This window comes from Tiliqua scincoides, chromosome 16 (assembly GCF_035046505.1).
Source record: "Tiliqua scincoides isolate rTilSci1 chromosome 16, rTilSci1.hap2, whole genome shotgun sequence".
Taxonomy (NCBI): Eukaryota; Metazoa; Chordata; class Lepidosauria; order Squamata; family Scincidae; genus Tiliqua; species Tiliqua scincoides.
Window position 1 is genome coordinate 4742458 of NC_089836.1, and position 22254 is coordinate 4764711.

The 22254-nt window shown below is 50.0% G+C and overlaps 1 protein-coding gene across 3 annotated transcripts in view; it reads right to left on the reverse strand.

The window, feature by feature from the left end:
- The window catches only part of RALGDS (ral guanine nucleotide dissociation stimulator), a 71121-nt gene that overhangs the window by 7836 nt on the left and 41031 nt on the right, over positions 1-22254 (reverse strand). For all 3 annotated transcript variants that reach the window (XM_066610693.1, XM_066610691.1, XM_066610690.1), the window contains exons 2-13: positions 10734-10844; positions 9192-9385; positions 8306-8380; positions 7062-7255; positions 6693-6802; positions 5928-6143; positions 5458-5561; positions 4760-4844; positions 2746-2823; positions 1873-1959; positions 475-507; positions 1-102 (exon numbers count right to left, since the gene is read on the reverse strand). The exon at positions 1-102 is cut by the window's left edge and continues 20 nt beyond it. In XM_066610693.1, coding sequence (XP_066466790.1) covers positions 1-102; positions 475-507; positions 1873-1959; positions 2746-2823; positions 4760-4844; positions 5458-5561; positions 5928-6143; positions 6693-6802; positions 7062-7255; positions 8306-8380; positions 9192-9385; positions 10734-10844 — 1389 coding nt within the window. The remainder of the gene's footprint in view (positions 103-474; positions 508-1872; positions 1960-2745; positions 2824-4759; positions 4845-5457; positions 5562-5927; positions 6144-6692; positions 6803-7061; positions 7256-8305; positions 8381-9191; positions 9386-10733; positions 10845-22254) is intronic.

Genomic DNA, 22254 nt, shown 5'->3' on the forward strand with positions numbered 1-22254 from the left:
TTCCACGCTCTGGAACCAAGCGACAAAGCGATCTTCTTGCCGGAAGCTGTAATTGTTGCAGGCTGACTGGAGCAATTTGATCTGGGCGATGACCTCAAATTCCTGTGGGGAGGAGAGCAGAGAGACGGGGTGAGGCTCTGGGGGACCTTAATACACGTCATCCAACCTTCTTCGAGCTGCCTGGCCCAGAAACAAGACGTGGGAGCACCCGGTGTTGCACTTGAGTAGCCCATCCTAGCCTCTGCTTTCGAATACGCCAAGCCCTCTGCACTGAAGCTCAGACCTTCCCAAATGCTGGGTCAACACAGGACACCCTGAAAAGCCCTTGCAAGGGGAAAAAATCCTTTTCAAAGGATGGCACATGGCTGTCTGTGTGGTAGTGTCTTGGGGAGACTCCATGGCCGCACCACCATTTTGGAAAAATCTGTTGGGCTCATAGGGGGGTAAAACCCACTGGGACTCTACACAACTCACCTTCCTCCTCTTCTCAAAGTTGATCAAGCCCCCCTGAAAGAGAGAGAAAGCAAAAAAAAAAAAAAAAATTTAAAAGGCACACTCCAAGCATTCATCGATAGGTAGAAGTATGATTTTTCATTTTTTTTTTGGCAGATTTTGGGTTTGTTTGTTTGTTTGTTTGACAAAAATGAGAAGGGTGGAAAGCGGCGTTACGTGTTTTTATTTCGTTATCACTAAAAAATCACACCTCTTTTGACGGGCATCAATTGAAAATTCTTCAAGCCCAGGTACTGCCAGCCCCCTGCCTCAGTTGGCCAGTTCCAATTCCTCTGCTGTGGTTTGGTCGCTAAACTATCCTCTAAAACAGTGGTTCCTAAACTGTGGGTCGGGACCCGCTGGTCTGTCATGACCTGATTTTTGGTGGGTGATGGGAAGATCAGATAACTAACCAGGATGCACCAGGATGAGGTCTCTTGTTGTCTTGTGTGTTCCCTGGGGCATTTGGTGGGCCGCTGTGAGATACAGGAAGCTGGACTAGATGGGCCTGTGGCCTGATCCAGTGGGGCTGTTCTTATGTTCTTATGCTCCCTGGGGCATTTGGTGGGCCGCTGTGAGATACAGGAAGCTGGACTAGATGGGCCTATGGCCTGATCCAGTGGGGCTGTTCTTATGTTCTAACTGCCTCAAGCCCAGAGGCTATTCAAAAATCAGACGCGGTAGCTGCTAACTGCCCTGGAAGGAGCTGAGCTCCTGCAGTTTGCAAGTATGTGTAAATATAGGGAGATAAATTTTTGAGAGTCTTTTTTCCTGATTATTACTTACTAGATCTCCTTTTTATTAAGTTCAATAAACCTTGGTGGGTCCCAATAGAGTGTCATTTTAAAAAGTGGGTCCTGGTGCTCAAAAGTTTGGGATCTAACTTTTGGGTGCTCAAAAGTTTCCATCTAAGTCACAACACCAGCCTACTCCCCACATACACTCACATTCTGCAACAAGGGCAGCAGAGCCCCCCACCCCATGGAATCCCCCCACCCCAATTCCAGGGCGCTTCTAGGACCTGGTGAGTCAGTTCCTTCCTTGTGGCATCTACAAAGTCAAACCCTTCTCTTCTCTCCCCCCCCCCCCAAATCTGATTTGTGGCTCCCCAGGAGTTGGGCCCAGAATCGGGCTAAAATGAAGTGCTTAATAATGCATTATTTTGTCCACAAGGGGGCGCTATAACTCCACGAACCAACTGGTGCCTCCTTATTTAGGGAGAAGGGAAAAGGTTTCATGAGCAAAACCCTCTTGCGATGGGGGCGACGATTGGGTTTATTTTGAATACACAGCCACCTCCCATGAGTGGAACAGATGGGGCCACAGAAACAAGGCAAGGGGGGTGGTTTGGCCTTGGTAGAGGAGAAGTGTGGTACCCACCTCTACGCAGTCCTTCATAGCCGTGTCCAGCATCACTAAGTCGGTGAGGAACGTGCCAAGATAAGGGATGGTTCCTTGCATGACACCCTGCAATGAAAGGCCGAGGATTAAAGATTAAAGTTCAGATCAGGGAGGACCAAGAACAGGGAGGACCAGGCACTCATACAGGCATAAGAACAGCCCCACTGGATCAGGCCATAGGCCCATCTAGTCCCGCTTCCTGTATCTCACAGCGGCCCACCAAACCATTGATACATGGAAACCTCAGGGCGGTGTACACAGCTGCTCCCCTCCTTTTTGCCCTCACAACAACCCTGTGAGGTAGGTGAGGCTGAGAGAAAGTGACTGGCCCAAGGTCACCCAGGAAGCTTTGTGGCTAAGGGGGGATTTGAACCTGGATCTTCCAGGTCAAAGTCCACCTCTCAAACCACTACGCCACCCTGGCTCTCTTGTCGTGGACCCTGTGCAAATCTCCCCACCTCCACAAAAAATACAATTAAACTGCTAATAACTAGAGAAATTGTTCAATTCATTATTTATACAAAAGATTTTTGGGTTGCTGCTTTTGTTAATGGCTGTTTGTGGTCTGTTGCCCACCCTCTATGGTGGTATATGGGGAAGCATCTCTTTTGCCAATGGTGGAGCATGCAAAAAGACCCACTGAAAAGATGGGGGGAGGAAGGAGGCAAGACTTTCAAGGACTCTGGTCCCAAGACATTAAAGCTCCAAAGGTTAAAACCAGTCCCTTGAATTGTGCTTGGAAATAGACCGGCAACTAGTGGGGCTGACAAAACCGAGGTGTGCCCAGGACCTACCCTGATCCACACTTGTGCAACAGCGTCGACCCAGTAAAAACGCAAGACCCCAACTTACCATCTCCCGCTGTTGCTGCTGCCGCTTCTGGGCTCTCTTTGGGTTAATCTCTAGGGTGGCAAACTTGGAGGTCCCTTCCTGGATTTCCAAAAACAAACATACAGTTAAAGGGGACTTTAAAGGACAACTGCAGCCGCAGCAAGATTCAAAACTGTTATCGCCAATTACTGCTTCCAAATTGTGCCAGGTAATGCGTGATCAATTGGAAGGAAACTAGAAAAGGGGATCGGGCCCTTGGGTGGCCCCCAAAGCCAGCAGAAAACGTGGCTGCAGTCGGATTTAACCCATTTCTCCCCAGGCATGAAAAATACGTAAAACATCATGGCTGTCGCCTGGATTGAGCTGCTCCTGAATGTCACCTGTGAACGTTTTAGGACAGCAAGACAGAGAGAAAACACAACTACAGGGATAAACTAGTTGATTTTTTAAGGACACTCCCCATGTTGAATGAAGGCACTATTATCGATGACAGCTGAGTAGAGGGGCTGATCTTTCTCTGAAAGTTTTCCATCCAACTGAAGCACAAAGGGTAGACTCAGACCTAAAACACACTGGCCAAATTTCAACTATAATTTTTATTGGGGAGGGCAGTGGGGGACAACGACCAAACCTGAACAGCCTTATCTGCCTCATTTGAAAGCACGGCTCTAACCATCTGGAAAAAAAATCAAGTGAAAAGTAGACCCTTTGAACCAGGGATGTCAAACTTAAGGCCTGTGGGCTGGATTGCTGCCCCAGAAGTTATTTACCCAGCCCCTGTTATAATTGGGCTCTCCCAGCGTTGATAATTGGGCTCTCTCATATCTTGAAAATACGAACGAGATTTGCAATTTTCTCTTCTGTCATTTGCAGCTGCTGAGTCTCTACGTGAGAACCAAGCGCTTATTTCTGGTCATCAGCTGCTTCGTGACATCACTTCCTGCTTAATGATGTCGCTCAGCCGTGAATGCTATTCGGGCCACGAGACACGAAATGAGTTCTGACACCCTTTTCTTAGAAGCCAAAAATCCGATTTAAAAATGACTCTAAGTGTCTCAAACCGTCGACGTGATTCAAAGTTTAATGTTGCGTACGTGCACCTATGGGGAGAAATGGGTAAGAGCTTCTATGCCCATGGGAGTGGCTTGCCCCCTGCTCGCCCCCAAGGCCCCACTCCACTTTAGTGGACGGACACCCGTTTCGGTGCCAAGGTGGCAGTCACCTTGCTGGGTTAAAGGGTTTGTTACTAGGGGAGACACGCTGTGTCGACGTGCAGGCATTTAAAAACGCCCAAGTTTGCAGCAGGAGGGCCTGCACGAGGAATTGGAGCCAGGATGCATTGCAAAATACTCTCTCCACCGGGGCTGCCACCTCTGCTCCCAAGAGATAAGAGGAGGGAATCCCTTTGCTGACAAACCAGCTCCCTCCTCCACTTATCTCCTGCCCTCGCAGGGGATTCCTTGCCTGCAGCTCTGGGAGCCGCCCAGGCGCCTGAAACTAAGCAGGCAACAGAACTGTCAGCACCGAGTAACTATAAACAGCTGCGAGACCCTGGAGGAGAGCCCCTTAAAGGAGAACGAGCCTGTTTCTTCTCAGTGCAAAACCTCTACAGGCTCCAAGGAAGGGAGTCAAGCAGAGGCTGCCACCTTTCCTTCCGGCTGGGCTCCTGCGCTTTTAAATAACTGCCCGGCAAGCAGAATTTGGCGAAGCACAGCTTGTGCTAGTGAAATTCGACAGGCGGCTGTGAAATGTACAAAAGTCCCGCCAGAAGGGGGGGGAAGAGGAAATATTTGGTTGTAGCCACATAGGATCAAGCACGCTGGGCTGTTCCCTTTGAGGCCTGCACTATTCCCAGACAGGACACAAGCACGCTCAGTCCTTCCATGGTCGGCTGCATGCGCCTTGCGTTTCTCTCCCATGAGCACACGCAAAAGGTAGCTGAACCATGGCTGAGAAGCAGGCAGGCAGGCAGGGGCTTTTAGACCCCACAAAGACAAACCAGTCGCACTTACGGGAGGGCCGCAAGCAACCCTACCTTAATGAGGAGCTCCCGACTCAGCGAGTGGTTGTTCTCATCCGAGAAGATCTCCGACAGCTCGTGAAAAGTGCGGAAGCTCTCCCTGTCGAACACAGAACGAAGGGGGAAAAATCCTTTTTAAAAAAACAAATTCCTGTTAAATTCATTATGAAGTGTCTGCAGCCAGGGCCAGATTTAAGCCAACTGCACCAATTGGGCCACGCTCCAAGGGCTTCGGAATACCTTCTGGAAGTGCCTTTCAGACATCTCCAGAAGGCCTTCTTAGGGAGGCTGCGCATGGACTCTCCGGGTTTCAGAACACCCCCTGGAAGCATCTTCCAGCCATGTCCAGGAGGTCCTTGAGAGAGCGCTCTCCCTGTGAATTCCATTATCTGTGGATATCGGTATCCGTGTGTGTGTGTGTGTGTGTGTGTGTGTGTGTGTGTGTGTGTGTTAGGGAACAGATCCCCAAGGGTCGACACCTACAGGATCAACTGTAGCAATATAAAAACCTATGGCTGCTGGAACTTTACAAACAACTTCCTTGTCATGTGATAACCATCTAGCAGGTGAGAAGGGGCACAGAGGCCAAGATCTGAAGGCCTGCCCACGGCCACACAGAGCATTTGTAGCAGAAGCAACCTGTGCCGCTTTGCACACAAGGCGCCCACCATCCGCCCCCCTGACTCACTCGCTTCCCACCCCCCCCGACTCACCGCGACACCTCGTCCCACGTCTTCTTCAGCCTGTGCACCGCGTTGCACTGCAGAGCCGAGAGAATGGCGCGGAGGGAAGAGAAATTCTTCAGAATCCGGCATTCCTGGAGCAACGCAGGGGGGGGAAAAAGTGTGGGAGTTACAGCAGCAGCCCAGAGGAAGGGGACACACAGGCTATGTGCTTTCTAAAAGGTTATGGGCGAGGCCTGGGATTCTGTGCTCAGCATCTCACCCAACCTTGTCCCTTAAAGGAAGGAAAGTTTGTGCTCCGGTTACTCTCTTGCAGAGGGAAGGTGTTGCATTAAAGCCCCAACTCTTCCCCCTCCCCACTATTTGCAGCCTGAAATAGCACAGGCTGTTTTGCCACGGGTGTAGCTCCAAAAGGACTGGCATTTGAGAGTCAGACCGAAGCCTAAGCCTGGGCTCTGCCACCCCAAATCACAGTACGGTTCGATCAGCGACCAACGTACCCGAGCCACCTCGATCCAACGCTCCACCACCTTGGCCCTCTGCTGTGGCTTCAGCGTCCTGTCTCCGAGGCAGGTGGCAATGACGCAGTTGGTGACGCTGTTGAACTGGGAGACGGTGGCCCGGATGGTGGGCGCCAAGTGTTCCTTGCCCTTCTTGTCCCGCTGGGACCAGATACAGCCCAGGCAGTGGTAAGGCACCACCTTCTTGAAGAGCTCCTGCAACAGAGAAGCACCAAGACCGCAATGATCGAGGGCAGCCCTATCAGATCCCATCAAGTGGGGAGGCACATAGTCTGGCATCCCATGGTGGCCCACCAGCTGCCTCTGGGAAGCTCACACACAGGGGAGAGAGGTACACTCTTTGTCCACTGTGACTACTCGCAGGTATACTGCTTCTGCACCTGGAGACTCATGACTAATAGCCATCGATAGCTTATCCTCCATGAATTTTGACTGTTACGATTTCTTATTCAATTTATACCCCACTCGTCAACCACTTGGCAGCCAAAGTGGTTTACAAAACATAAAAACAATATCGCAAATTACGAAAACATGGCATAAAACACAGGCACGTATATTAGCAATACCAGTTTCAAATTAAAAATACAACAACATACAAAAAATTCCCCTTTTAAAGCTCCTGCACCTTTTCCAGCTTCACCACACCCAGGGGTTTGGGTGGGTGGGGAAGCTGTCCGTAAAGGAGCCCAACACGAGAAACAGCAAAATGAGAGACTGTGGCAGATGACAGCACCCAACACTCACAGCATCCATCAGCGTGAACTGTTCGGCGACCATCTCCGGAGAGAAGGACAGGAAATCTGGTTTGCCTTCTCCCAGGCCGTTCTCCTCCTCTAACCGCAGGGTGCAGCCAGCTGCGAGGGACACACAGGGGAACACAGGCATGAACGACCGATAGGAACCACACAGGAAGTGGGGAGAAGAAGAGAGCGGCTGGCTAGAGCTGCTCCGACTTGTAAACGGATCATAAAGCGCTGGAGACGCTCTAGCCCATCTCCACACTTCCTCTTTGCTCTTCTGATCCAGACAGAGGGAGGAGCAGCAACGGGGCCCCCAAGCTGCTTGGGGAGGGGGGGCAGTGTCGGTTATTGGTCAACGGTGGGCACTGCTCACCTTCTGACTCCACCTCGGCGCGCTCCTGCTGCTGGAACTGGGAGAAGAGGATGCGTGCCCGGCGCTCGAGGTCCGAGCCAGGAATGTTGAGGCGCACGTAGATGATGAGCTGCTTGAGGCAGGAGTAGTCGGGCGGCGTGCGGAAATCTTCGGAGTACTGATCCAGCCAGGCCCCAAGTATGGAGGAAATTGTGCTGAGGAGGTGAGACAAGGGTTGGGCCTGCTCAAGTGACCGGTTCAACGGCTGGGGAGAGGCCAGCAGTTTCAGGGCCTGCAATTCTCATAAGAAGAGCCCCACTGGATCAGGCCAAAGGCCCAGCTAGTCCAGCTTCTTGCATCTCACAGTGGCCCACCAGAGGCCTCAGGGGGCACACAAGACACCTGCATCCTCTTGCCACTCCCTTGCACCTGGAGACAGCCTACTTCTAAAACCAGGAGGTTGTGTATACCCATCAAGGCTTGCCACCTGTGACAGGTGTTTCCTCTATCCATCTGCCCGAACCCCCTTTAAAAGGCATCTAGGCCAGGCGCCATCACTGCATCCTGTGGCAAGGAGTTCCAGAGTAACTACACTCTGGGTAAAGAAATATTTCCTTCGGTCTGTCCTAACTCTTATGCCACTCAATTTTAGTGGCGGTCTCCTAGTTCCTGTGTTGTGCAAGAGGGAAAAGGAAAAGAACATCCCTTTATCCACCCCCTGCATAAATTTGTGGTTGGCAACTTTCAGTCTCGAAAGACTATGGTAGAAACCTACAGCACCTGGTATTCCCAGGCGGTGTCCCATCCAAGTACTAACCAGGCCTGACCCTGCTTAGCTTCCGAGATCATGGTATAAGCCTACAGCACCCGGTATTCCCAGGCGGTCTCCCATCCAAGTACTAACCAGGCCTGACCCTGCTTAGCTTCCAAGATCATGGTAGAAGCCTACAGCACCCGGTATTCCCAGACGGTCTCCCATCCAAGTACTAACCAGGCCTGACTCTGCTTAGCTTCCGAGATCAGGCACGCTCTCTTTTGCACCTTTTCCAGCTCCACCATCTCCTTTTTGAGATGTGGTGACCAGAACAGTACCACCAGCTCATCCAGCTCTGGCTTCTGAATGAGCACCCCTACATATGAGCTAGGAAATGTTCAAGTCCATGCTTTTCTACGGCTGACCCCCAGAGCACCCACCAACATGGCTTCAACACTGGAAGGGAGCAAGAAAAAGCCTTGCTCCTTTTACACTTAGCAGCTGGACTTACTTTTTCAACTCCAGCCTCTCGTCCACGGCGTGTCGGGGGTGGTCTCCGTTCGCCTGGAGGTGAAGCTTTCCGTATCTAAGGGTCAGAGGAACTGGGTTAGTTTTTCAAGCGCCCTGATGATCGGGCTCGTCTTTCACGTAGCTCAAAGTAATGCCTGGGGATGGCAACAAGGACACCATCCCATAATATCCTCCCAATCATGGCTGGCCTTAGGAGCTGGGAAACCCAATTGGGAACCTTTTTTGCAGGGCCCCAGGTTCAGAATTATGGTCTGCAGAATCTTAGAGATATAAATTAAGTTTATTATAGACTTTTCTTCTCTATGGTAGAATGGAAAGCCATCAAAACGTGCGCTTCAAAAGTTCATGGGCGCTCATGGACCAAATGGATCAAAGCACATTTCAACAGAAAATTGCACACAAGACCAGATAGCGTGGGGTCTACTTAGGCGCAGGAGCAAATGGCTTAAAGCCAACCCTGCTCAAAACCACCCAGCAAGAGGAAAGCGAGGTCACCCAGCAATGTTCTTCAAGTATCTGATTGCTGGGACATGCCTCCACTCTAGCAGTAGAAAAGGGTTTCTGTTCAGAGCCAAAGTCTTCAGCAGATGGGTTCTGACCTTGAAGGGTTGCCAACTGACCACCGGTTGGTTGCGGCCATGCTGCAGCCACCCATTCTGTCTTGTGCATTTTGAACAACAGGCATAACTAGGGTCCTAGATGGTGAATGAAGTGCCCGCTGGAAGCTTCGGCTAAGACTTTTCCTGCTTTGTGGTTCCCTCCCCTGGAAGGCCCTCTGAAGTCACGGGTACTCAAATCCATCGGTTGCGGAAAAAGAGGGTCCCCTATGCTTGCCAGAATCTCCCGGCAACCACGGTGTTGCCTACCTGTTCAAGAGGAGGTTGAGCACCTGCTTTGTGGTCGCAAAGGCCCGGTATGTACACAGGAAGATGGTGACGTAGGTGGAATCGTTGCCTTTGAACGCCGAGACCAGGTACTCCACCAGCTTCTCCAGGGTGCCGGCTTTGATGGTCCGCACCTTACACGTCTCGTAGAGATTCAAGGCCGACTCGTTCTCGAACTGAGAAAAGGAATAACAATTTGTCAACAGTTTTCTCTGTTCGGCACCAAGAAAAATATCACAGAAAGGGGAATTCAGCATCCCAGGTAAACAAATGAGGCATGTTTCAGGTGCTTTGAATGATTCATGTTTCTACTGCTTAGCTATGGGGACAGGTTCTTCTGATAGCTGCAGAAGAACCGACTGGGGGAATTCTGGGGGGGGGGGGGAAGAAATCAAATTTCTAGTCCATAAGGTTAGAAAGAAATAATTTTGAGTGCAGGATCCACTGCGCCAGAATCTTTTTTCCCCTTTAAAAACAAGTTTTAAGGCTGCAAAGGCAGGTTGCAATTGAGTGGGCGTGATGTAACTCTCAAGCCAGGGTGGGGTAGAGGAGTTCAGCCCCCCGGCTTTGCTTTACTCTTGATTAGCAAAACCAGAATCCTGCCTCTTGCCTCTCAGAGAGAGAGGAGCTCAAGGCAGCTTTCAACCATTAAAAAACAACCATTTAAAAAATGAGACATGAAAGATGGGACAGAAATATCATGGCCCTATATTTGATAATCCTATAAACCAGGGGTGTCCAAAGTTTTTGGCACGAGGGCCACATCAAATCTCTGACACTGCGTTGGGGGCCGGGGAAAGAAAGAATTAATTTACATTTAAAATTTGAATAAATTTACTTAAGTTTACAGAAATGAATATATTAAAGATGAACTTATATGTATGAATGAAGGTCTTGCAATAGCTCAAGGCCTATAAAAGGCCTTGCACAAAGCAAGGCTGGCCTTTCCTTTGCTGCCGCTACTGCCTCACAGACGTGAAACAGCAAGCAGTGGAGGAAGCCCTCATCCCACAGCTCACGCAAAAAGGTCAAACAGTCGCCTTCACGCTGAGAGCAGTTGTGTCGGCCCAGTGCGGGCTGCAACAAATCTCTAGAGGGCCAGAGGCTCATTGGAGACCGGGGGCTCCCTGAGGGCCGCACTGAGAGGCCTCGAGGGCCGCATGTGGCCCCAGGGCTGGGGTTTGGGCACCCCTGTTATAAACCAACAGCGGCTTTTAGGAAAGCAGGGTGCCAATCCATTAATTAAATGCCATGCAGCCCCAAGGTAAGGTCACAAACATGCCTTTACCATGAAGAGGCCCCCTTGACTGCCTCTCCACTGCAGGATTCACCTATGGCACACCTATGTCAGTGCTGAAAAGTTGGTTAGGATTGCGCTCTAAATCAGTTCTGATTATCTTGGTAGTTCCTATAACAGTCCTTCAAGCTTGACCAGTACCCATCGCCCCCCACATGCCCTCTCAGCCACCAATGGCTCTCACAACCATCTACACGCCCTTGCAAAAGGTCAGAGGTCATGCTTACCCCCAGCCATCGCTGTCCCTTGTTGGCCGCGTGGTGGAGCTGGACTTTCCGGAGCGAAATGCTGTAGATTACACCATCTTCCACCTCTTCTCCGATCTCCTGAGTGGAGCTCTGGAACAGGGAGAAGAAAGAAGGAGAAATATATCAATTCAGGTAGTTCTCTTTGCATAAAAAGATAAAAATATATAAAATTGGGAGATAAAAATATGCATATTTTGCTCAGCCTAGTTTACTGGGTCACAGAACATCTCTGCACATCAGAGATGATGCCAAAAGGGGTGAGGACCCCCAGCTTAGAAGGCTAAAGAAAGGGGAGGGGACAGATTTCCTGGTTCATCAAAAGCTACCTTTCTTACATGCCCATCGTCTCTCCAACTGTTCCTCCTGGATCCGAAAGGGGGGGGGGACAGGAAATGTGGAGAAGAGTGTGGTGGGCTAGAGTGCCCGAGACACTCTAGCAATCTTCTCCTTCACTCCTCCACTCCATTCCCCTCTTTCTTTTTGGCTTTTCTTTTTGGAGGGTGGGCAGGCTGATGGAAGAGGGCACCTCTTGCCAATTTGCTTCCAGAGGCAACTTGCCTCAGCTGGCCTTGTGGAAGACCAACCCTGGTCAGAAAGGAATAAACTGTTCTGCACTCCGAGGCCAGCCACTGATCGCTCATCCACACCCCCGTTCCCTGACCAAGCGCTCGCCAAGCACCTCATACAGTATCTCAAGAGAATGGCCTTTCTTCCAGAGCACTGAGTTCCACAGAACCCATCATTTAACGTCAATTATCACAAAATGTCACAGGAATGTAGACAAAGGAGGTCATCAAATCACACTGTTCTCCCTCATTGAGGGCTGGTTCACACAGGTGAGCTTCCCAGCAATTCCTCTCCATGAATCCTAAAATTGAATACCTGGGGGAAGCCTCTTTCCCCATGATCTGGGACACTCATGGCTCAACAGCCCCCACCACAGATATCAGTGTCTCCAGGCACTGTGTCACACAGTCCCCCTTCCCCAAATTGCATGGGTGATGTCCACACAATGAAACTTCTGAATCCAGCTCAACTGTACAGATATTTCTTTAGATCAACCATTCCTGCATGCTACACACAGATTGATCCTGCAACTACTATACTCAGGTACACAGATGTACCTGGGCACTTGTTAACCTGGGAGCCAACTTAGCACCCACAAGATCTGGGAGGTCCTCCCCTGAAGGACAGGCAGGCTGCACTGACCCGCTCCTGGACAGCTGTGAGGGTGCTTGGAGTCCAGTCCGAAGAGGGCTGGTCACACACACAAATCCAACACAACAGGAGCACACACGACTACGTGAAAAAGGCCAGGCAGGAACACCAGCTGGCTGACCGCCAGTTTCACCCTCCAAGGCCAGGTGGAGACACCAAAGGGGACCTTGAGAGATGAGGAGGAGACCTTGATGGGAGGCGCTGGAGAAAGAGCAGATTGCAAAACGCCTTCCCCTGGGGTGCTGTGAGCAGAGAGAGAAAAACCGGAAGAAGCAGGAAGGCAGAACCACGACCAGGACACGTGCAGTTCCCTGGAAAGCCAAAAAAGAAAAAAGAAAACCGGACCGAGCTGCCCTTTGCAATCAGAGGTGTCTTAACTGGCAGAGAGAGGGCATAGAGGTCACAAAGACAAATGCACAAAAGGTCAGGCAGGACGCCAGCGCAGAACCGAGAGCACCAAAGATTCTAGTCCTCATGAGGGATGGAGGGCTTTTCCCCAAACGATGACGCAGAGGTGAAAAGGTGCGGAACAGAGCGACCCAAATGATTACTGAGCTGGGGTACCTCCCTTATGAGAAAAGGCGATAGCATTTGGGGCTCTTCAGGCTAGAAAAAAGGACCCGGGGGGGGGACACCTGTTATTCACCATCTTGCACAACACCAGAACCAGTAGAAATCCACTAAACTTTGAGCGCTGGGAGAATTAGATCAGACCCAAGGAAATATTTCTTTCCCCGGCATGTAATTAGCCTGTGGACCTCCTTGCCACAGGGAGTGGTGATGGCACCTAGATGCCTTTAAAAGGGGATTGGACAGATTGATAAAGGAAAAGTCCATCACAGGTTGCAAGCCACAATGGGTATGTGAACCCTCCTGATTTTAGAAGTAGTGTATCTCTGAACACCAGGTAAATGCAGGTCTCAGCAGCTCATGGATCGTTTTAGCAAGGCCTGCCAAGATTTTGGACTGACAATCAGCCTGAAGAAAACACAGGTCATGGTTCAGGATGTGGACTCACCTCCCTGCATTACAATCTCTGAGCATGAACTGGAGGTTGTCCATGACTTTGTGTACCTTGGCTCAACGATCTCCGACACTCTTTCTCTCGATACCGAGCTAAACAAGCGCATCGGTAAAGCAGCTACCACGTTTTCCAGACTCACAAAGAGAGTCTGGTCCAACAAGAAGCTGACGGAACATACCAAGATCCAGGTCTACAGAGCCTGCGTCCTGAGTACACTTGGGTACTGCAGCGAGTCATGGACTCTTCGCTCACAACAGGAGAGGAAACTGAGCGCTTTCCACATGCGCTGCCTCCGACGCATCCTCGGCATCACCTGGCAGGACAAAGTTCCAAACAACACAGTCCTGGAACGTGCTGGAATCCCTAGCATGTATGCACTGCTGAAACAGAGACGCCTGCGTTGGCTTGGTCATGTCATGAGAATGGATGATGGCCGGATCCCAAAGGATCTCCTCTATGGAGAACTCGTGCAAGGAAAGCGCCCTACAGGTAGACCACAGCTGCAATACAAGGACATCTGCAAGAGGGATCTGAAGGCCTTAGGGATGGACCTCAACAAGTGGGAAACCCTGGCCTCTGAGCGGCCCACTTGGAGGCAGGCTGTGCAGCATGGCCTTTCCCAGTTTGAAGAGACACTTGACCAACAGTCTGAGGCTAAGAGGCAAAGAAGGAAGGCCCATAGCCAGGGAGACAGACCAGGGACAGACTGCACTTGCTCTTGGTGTGGAAGGGATTGTCACTCCCGGATTGGCCTTTTCAGCCACACTAGACGCTGTGCCAGAACCACCTTTCAGAGCGCGATACCAGAGTCTTTCGAGACTGAAGGTTGCCAATACAATGTTGTCTTGTGGGCTCCCTGAGGAATCTGGTGAGCCCCTGTGAGATGCAGGAGGTTGGACCAGATGGGCCTTTGGCCTCATCCAGGGAGGCTCTTAATATGATGCAGGGACTTGAGATTAAGACTTCAGAGTCTGCAGTAGGGGATGGTTTGGGGGGGGGGCACAGTACAGGCTGCTGACGGGAAGAGCCTGCGGGGAAATCAGAACATTCCGATTCTGTTTCGGGCTCGGAATAATTATCTCATTGCCATTATCATCATTCCCCCTATCATCAGCGTTGGCAAATGTCTCCTGGCGGCACTACTTGTTTTTTTGTTGTTTTTTTAAGAACACGCCAGGAAAATTAGTCCCACATGATGCTGCGGAATCGCCTCCTGGTGCTTTGGAAAGAAAAATATGGCAGGAGGCACCCAGTGGGAATATCATCAGTGCTGAGGAAGTGGCCACCACCACCAAAGGCCCAGCAGGAAAAACAAAAGAAGGATGGGGGGGGGGGGAATCCATAAAATCATGCTGTAAGATAACTGGGTATTTATTATACCCATTTTGCAGGTGGGAAGACTGAGGCTGAGAGGGAAGGGCTCACCTAAGGCCATTTAGTGAATTCAGGGTAGAGGTGGGGATCGAACCCATTTGCAGCTCAGCCACTGCACTAGACCGGCTCTGAAGCGTGACCTAAAAATGGAGACCACATCCATCTAGCGGGGACTGCTGCTTCTTGGAAAGCACGACAGTGGAGAGGTGGTAGATTCGGTGGCTACGGACCAGCCCCTGTCATGAGCCTTGGCTGCTAACTTTGACTGTTTTTTCACCAGGACTTGGCCCGTGAATCAGTGACGTCCGAGTTTGCCAGCGGCATGCACCTAAAGTCACCCGTCGCGCACTCCTAGCGCCCCCAGAATTGCGAAGCCTGGCCTTGCGGGAGCAAGGAAGCTCAAATCCCCCATTCGGTGGATGAAGGAGGAGGAAGAAAAACCCAAACCGGCTCAGCCAAGCTGCCACAGGGGGACTTTCTGCTCCCTTGTTTATCTAACCCGGGTCAATCATTTCCCTTTGCACGTTCCAGAACAGACAAAACGGACACCTGATCCGACACGGGGATGGGGGGGGGTGTTGTCCAAGTGTGCACTAAGCAAACAGGCTGGGCCCAATGCCCTGGATAGCCGCCAAGCCTCTTTTTGGGTCCGATCCCAGTTTCCAGAGCCTCGATTCCAAAAAGAGGCTGCGACACCGGGGGTGGGGGGAGGGAGGGAAGCAATTGTGTCAGGCTCTCTCCCCTGATGGTACAGGATGTAGAAAAAGTGACAGCAACAACCAAGGTTCTGTATTTTGCAACAGGGACAAAAACACTTGGATACTTTGCATGTTCTCGGACATTATCTGAATGCGCTTCCTGTACAAGCGCCCCACGTAAACAACTGTGGCGGCCAAATCAGACAGTGTTTCCCCTGCTGGGGGATCCAAATCTAGTTCTCAGCTAATTCCAGTTGTCCCTGCTAGTATTTATCTAGAACAGTGTTTCTCAAACTGTGGGTCGTGGGTTGTGAGCCAATTTCCCATTCATTTCAAAGTGCATTTTATTTTTAATATATTAGACTCGATGCTTTCCCCTGGGGGCTGGGGATAAGAATAGGCACTCAGTTTGGCTGTACTAGCCGTAAGAGGCGACTAAACAGCCACCGGGTAGACGGGACTCGTTAGCCTGGGAAGGCAGCTCATCTGAGAGAAGGAAAACTCTGATCCCAAACCTCCACTGCCTTGTGGCTACATCCAGATATGGAAAAGGCTTCAGGAGTCAACCTCGAGGCAAAATCTGGAGCCAGTCCCTGAGGCAGTTCATGGCTGAACACAGTCACGTTCTGGCAACTCCTGCAACGCCGCTGGAACCAACCGTATTGGCCTCTGCCTTTCCATTGGACCATTTCAGCGACGTGGAGAGGGGGGATTTGCTGCATGGGTAACAGCCTGTCCTCCATATCTACTTTACCCAGGCTTCGCACACTGGAGAGGACACTCTGTTCCAGAACCACCATTCAGAGCGCGATACCGTAGTCTTCCGAGACTGAAGGATGCCAACGGAGAGACTCAATGCTACTATGGGATGTGACAGCACTTGGGGAAATGTGACAGTTGTGTATTTTGAACAGGCTACCATATATGTGCTTTTAATAGTCAATGGGGTTTACTTCTGGGTAAGTGTGGCTAGGACTGCAACCTTTTGAGATTTGGGGAATTTTCTCTAAATAGATCAGCAACTTTCTGGGAGAGATAGGGGGGGTTCTTCTTTCTTTTAAATAACTTTTCAAACTTATATTTATTGCAAACTTTTAATTTAATTGATTTGATTTTGTCATATGGAGAGTGTTAAATACGTATGTTCCTGCTTAGTGATGTCACTTTCAGCCATGACATCACCTCTAGGTTAATGACATCATTTCCAGTGGGTCCCAACAGATCGTCCTTCTAAAAAGTGCGTCCTGGTGCTTAAAGGTTTGAGAACCACTGAAGATTCCCCATTTTCGGGTTCCTGCCCCTTTTTATACATGATTTGGCAATGTGAGCTGCAGAATGCCAAGCGCAAGGTCCGTTGAGGTATCTCTGGTGGGACACAGTGAGATGCAGGAAGCTGGGACTAGGTGGGCCTGTGGCCTGATGTTCTTCTTATGTTCTTATGAGCAACGCATGGGGAAATAGCAGGCGTCCTATAGAGGTTAGACATGGTTCCAGTGCTCCTGTCCTTGAGGCCAACTCAGGACTGATTTGCAGGCTCTGCCCTTCTCCATCAGCTCTCCTGCTCCTTGACTCAAAAAGGAAAAGGGGAACACAGGAAGTGCTGAGGACAGGGGAGTAGTCAGCTAGAGTGTCTCCAAAGAGACCATTCCCCTCTCCTCCCTACACCACCCTCATTTCCCCATTTCCTTTTATAACAGAGCAGAGGTGGCAGGTGCTGGAACACTGCTGGCATTTGTTCTGCCACCTCAGCTGCCCGAGGGTCTTAGGCCAACCCCAACGCCCTGCCTCATATTCCTCAGACTCCCCAACAGCTCTTCGTCCTTGATCCCTGGCTGCCCCTCTATTTGCAGCCCCCCTATTTTCCTCGGCTTCTCTCCACCTCGTCCTTGCAAACCAGAAGCACGTGACTGACGGGGAAGACACAACGGTGGCAAAAATCCACCATTCAGAACAAGCTGACACACCACCTTGCACAACTAACGCTGGCCGGAAACATGCAGCGTACATTAATGAGCAAAGAGTTTCATTCTGCGGCTTGTTCCCCACCGATTTCCACCCAAGTGTCTATGTGCTATTAATAAAGACACCTCGGAGTGACAACACGCTGAATCAGCACGTGATGCGCAAAGGGAACACTGAAGCAGAAATGGAAAGTTGACACGGCAATTCTGGAGTCAGCCCCAGCTCACGAGGTCTCTGGTCAGAAGTGGGGGGGGGGGAGAGATGCCCCAAACTTGCTGACGGAGACGTTCACTTCCTTCCCTTTCTGTGTTTTGGAGAAACCAGCTCAGCCCCATTCATAATTTGACTGCTGATTGGGGCAACAAGCTGGGAGTCACAAGACCAAGGGTGAAAAAAGCCAGAAAGCCCAAAGTGACACGACTGACGTGCAACACAAGACAGAGACAATCACACGATCAGAGGAATTTTCTCTCCTAATTGCTGATTCTCGGTTTCAGCCTCCCTCCCCACCAGCTTTCTCCTCCCCACCCCCCACCCCCTGTTTCTGCTGACCATGCATGTCCTCCCTACATTTCTAGGAAGCCAAACAAAACAGGAATACAGGCAGCTGGGCATCCCAGCTCAGCACCTGCAACAATATTTTTAAACGGAGGGAAAGTGGTGGGGCTGCCCAAGATTGCGCAATTGCGAACACAGCCACACGCAGAATTTGGCACTGGGTAGAGAATCTTGAGCGGTTTTAATTTAAAATTAAAACACAAGACACAAGCTTCTAGTCCTTAAGGTGGCAAAGGTGAGAAGAGCCTGCTCTCAAAACCATAGGCAGGGATCTTGTTGTCTTGTGCGCTTCCTGATGCATCTGTTGGGCCACTGTGAGATCCAGGAAGCTGGACTAGATGGGCCTTTGGCCTGATCCAACTAGACCCTTCTTACGTTCTTAGGGTTAAAAAAACTGAGCTTGGAGTCAGGAGTGAACACGGGGCATCTAATAACAGAATTAGTTACACAAAGGAAGGGGATAAAAATATGCACATTTTGCTCAGCCTAGTTTACTGGGTCACAAAAACGAGCTCCCCTTGGGCAAAGAATTTAGGATTTCATCTCTGCACATCAGAGATGACGCCAAAAGGGGTGAAGACCCCCAGCTCAGAAGGCTATAGAAAGGGGAGGGGACAGATTCACATGAAAAGCTTTAGCAATGCCTAAGAAAGAGAACGGGACCTTCATATTCCGGTGCAGTAGATCTCTGAATACCGGACAGGGGAGATATAGAGTTTGGCACTTATCACTTTCACTGGTTAAGAACCTTCACTTAAAAGTCACCAAGGAAGCTGCTATAAATAAACCCTGCTATTACTCAGGACAGCCGCAATAGGTATAGCATTTTCTAGTTTTGCAATAATGCCCCCAAGTCATATCTTAACAAAACCCCATGAGGCAAGAAGAAGTATCCCCATATTGCAGGTGGAGGAGGAAGTGGTTTGCCTATGGCCACCACGCAAGCTCACGACAGAGGATCCTAGACTTCCCGCTCAGTCTCTTAACCATAAGAAGAGCCCTGCTGAATCGGGCCAAAGGCCCATCTAGTCCAGCTTCCTGGATCTCACAGTGGCCCAATAGGGAGCACACAAGACACCTGCATCCCATACCAGATCTGGCTTTATCATCAATTTATATAATGGAATAATAATATTAGCTGCTGTGTTACACCAGTCCTTTTACGCTGCTATTATGCAAGGTGATGTTTCTATTTCATTTTCATTTTCCCAGTGTGATGGCCAACCTTGTACATCTCCTTTGCACAACCTCACTGAGAGATGCAATGGGGCAGTGCTGCGGGGAAGAAATTTTGGCCAAGACTGCAGTCCCAATTCAGGGCAAAACAAGTCCTTCTTTCATGCTGTGGAAAGCCTCAAGCATTTCTTGCTTGCTGGATCAGGCTTTGAGAGATCAGGATCAGGCCCCCAGTCGGAAATGTACAATATTCAGGCTGCCACTTGACGATACCACTTGGGGGGGGGAAAAACAACCTATGGGTGCCAAACAGAGATTTGAGCCTCTCTCATTCCTGCCGCAATTACTTGCTGTCCTAAAGGACCTCCCAATTTTCAGAGCGCACAGAGAATGGCGGGTTGTTTTGGCAAAGGCAATTTTCCACTTGTGCAAAGTGACTGCACAATTTCTCCTGGAGAGCTTAATAGCCCCGCGTTAAAAGAGGGCAAAAAGTTCACCTTGGAGGGTTTCCTGAGTCTGAGTGCCATCGAAGCCGCAAGCCCTTGTAAGAGCTACTTGGCATCTCTCATGCAAGGACCATTTAGCAGAGGGAGGGAGAGAGGGAGGGAAGTCTCAGCCAGCAGCTCTTGCAGGCCTGCAGTATATTTCAGAACAAGAGCCCAGCAAGTTTCAAACCCAGAACCGGGACCTAGACTGATGAATATCTCCCCCAAAACAAGAATGGTGAAGTTCCACTCTCCAAAGCAGATCCCAGCTTGGGGCAAATTTGGCCCACTCGTGGGGTAGTCCAGATGATTCATATCCACCCCTCCTGTACACTGTAAGCTCCATAGGGCAGGGACCTGTCTGTGTTGCTTACAAACGCTTGCAAAGCATAACCTGCAGGGAAGGTGACATCTAATTATAATTCATTGATTAATTAAGGAATCTAATTAAGATTCCTGGATGCAACAGCTGACATCGGCAACCCAGCCCTAGATCTAGGCTTCATAAAACAACGGATGAAAGAGATATGGCTTCCTGACAGAGCCATTGTATCCTGAAAGCAAACAAATAACACACAATTGTGGACTTGCAAGGGGTGCCACTTAAGGAACCATTAGCCAGCACTCTATTGGCAAATGCAAATAATGATATATTATTAACCTGCGGGCAACAGTGGTGATCAGAGAGGCTGTGTTTCAATAGGGGAATTATTCCGAGCAGGAAATCTTGTTGCTGCTAGGAATCAATGCAGAAGTCAGTGGGGACTTCACGGAGGCAAAGTGGACACGGCCCCACTTAAAGAGGTCCAGGTGCCGACCCTTTCCTGCACCTGAAAACCTGGCATGTCGAGAAGAAGGGAGGGCCAGCCAGAAGTCAGTCTCAGCATGTCACCGCCCTCTGTGAACGGTCTGCAGAGATCCTGCGAGGACTGTACCACATATGCGCTTGCTAAACGTGGCCATTCGGTTTCACTCTGCAGTAGATGCAAATTCTGGTGCAGAGCCCATGAGGTGAGAGACACCAAGGTAGTGGGTTCAGAGGACCTGCCACAGATTCAAGCCTCATCGTCGACATAGCAAGCGTACTCCGGAGCAAGAATGTGGAAGACCCACAAGCTCGCACTTCTCTGACACCTCCCCACCCGCTGGCATCGAAAAAGCTTTGCCGCCCAGAATGAGTCACAGCTTCCATCGCCCTCCATCAGCGTAATTATCACCTTCTTGTCCCTGTTACTACACAGCTGCAGGCTTCCCGGGGGCTGTTACTACAGCTACGGCAATTTCAGAATGCACAAAAACGCTCCGCGGACACCGTGACCTGACATCAGCTGTAAATAGCGCCAGAAGCCAAGAAAACAGGAGAAAAACAAAAAAAGGACAATCCACTTTTAGTCCTCCCTGGGCAGATATTTCAGTAGGCACTCCCCCATGCTTTAGAACCCATTTTCACAGCCCTTAAGGACTAGAAACTTGCTTTTTGGGGGGGAAAGGGTGAAAGCCAAGATCATCAAAAGAGAAGTCCACATCCCCCATGTGTGTTTTCAGTGCTTGCGAGTTGAGATAATAGAAAGTGAGACTTGTTAATTAAATCTTGTCCCTCAGACAGCTGATGTAACAGGGGGCTTATCAGCAAAACTGACAATGCCCCAGGTTCAAATCTAACCAAAGCCAAACATTCAATCGATGGCTCTGGGCAATCCGCTATCTCTTAGCCTCAGTCCCCCCCTATCTTCCAACTTGAATAGGGTTGACTGATGATAGGGTTGACTAATGATACAAGACTACCTTAAAGGAAGGTGTACACAATAGGAAACTAGTCTAGGGAATTCACTGCCAGAAGATGGTGGTGATAGCCATAACCTTAGACAGCGATTATTTTTTGAAGAGTATTGGTTAAGACAGGGAGATGGCTCCACCAACAGCTAGCAGCCGTGATAACAAAATTGTTTTGGAGAAGTCTACCACCTAAAGTCAGAGGAGTAATCCCCCCCCCCATTGGCAACCTTCAGTCTCGAAAGACTCTGGTATCGCGCTCTGAATGGTGGTTCTGGAACAGCGTCTAGTGTGGCTGAAAAGGCCAATCCGGGAGTGACAATCCCTTCCACACTGGGAGCAAGTGCAGTCTGTCCCTGGTCTGTCTCCCTGGCTGTGGGCCTTCCTTCTTTGCCTCTTTGCCTCAGACTGTTGGCCAAGTGTCTCTTCAAACTGGGAAAAGCCATGCTGCACAGCCTGCCTCCAAGTGGGCCGCTCAGAGGCCAGAGTTTCCCACTTGTTGAGGTCCACTCCTAAGGCCTTCAGATCCCTCTTGCAGATGTCCTTGTATCGCAGCTGTGGTCTACCTGTAGGGCGCTTTCCTTGCACGAGTTCTCCATAGAGGAGATCCTTTGGGATCCGGCCATCATCCATTCTCACGAGTAATCAGATGATCAGAAAGGTGGTATATAAATACCCAGTTATTACTACTACTACTACTAGAGATGCTACAAGTTTCCCCGAGGAATCCACATAGCTGCCAACACAAACTCTGGTCTGATCAGCGCAGCAATTTCTATGGCTCGCGTCAAGACGGAGGTGATCATGTAAACCTGTGTGACCTGAACACTTAAAATGGGCTAATAAAATAATAGCAAATATTCAGCTGCCACCCCAGTCCCGGGATTGATTCCACCCAGAGAGACAGGCAGAAAAACTCTTACATAAGCCAGAACCGCAATGACTCACTGAACTGGTAACATCAAATATAACTCAGTCTCCTGTCCCGTCCCCCCCATTCAATTCAAAGAAAGCTGTCTGTTTTCTTGTAGGACGAAACCTTAAAAAAAAAAAAAGGAGAAGTTTTTTGCAGGCCTCCCCCTTTCCAAAACAGGAACAACCCAATAGCAAAAAAACAAAAACAAAAACACACACACAAACAAAAAACACTTTGTGCATTTTGTCATAATTTTCCGTGTAGACGATGGTGACCAAACTGAGTTTTACTTTACGCTCCACCCTCCCAATCGGGA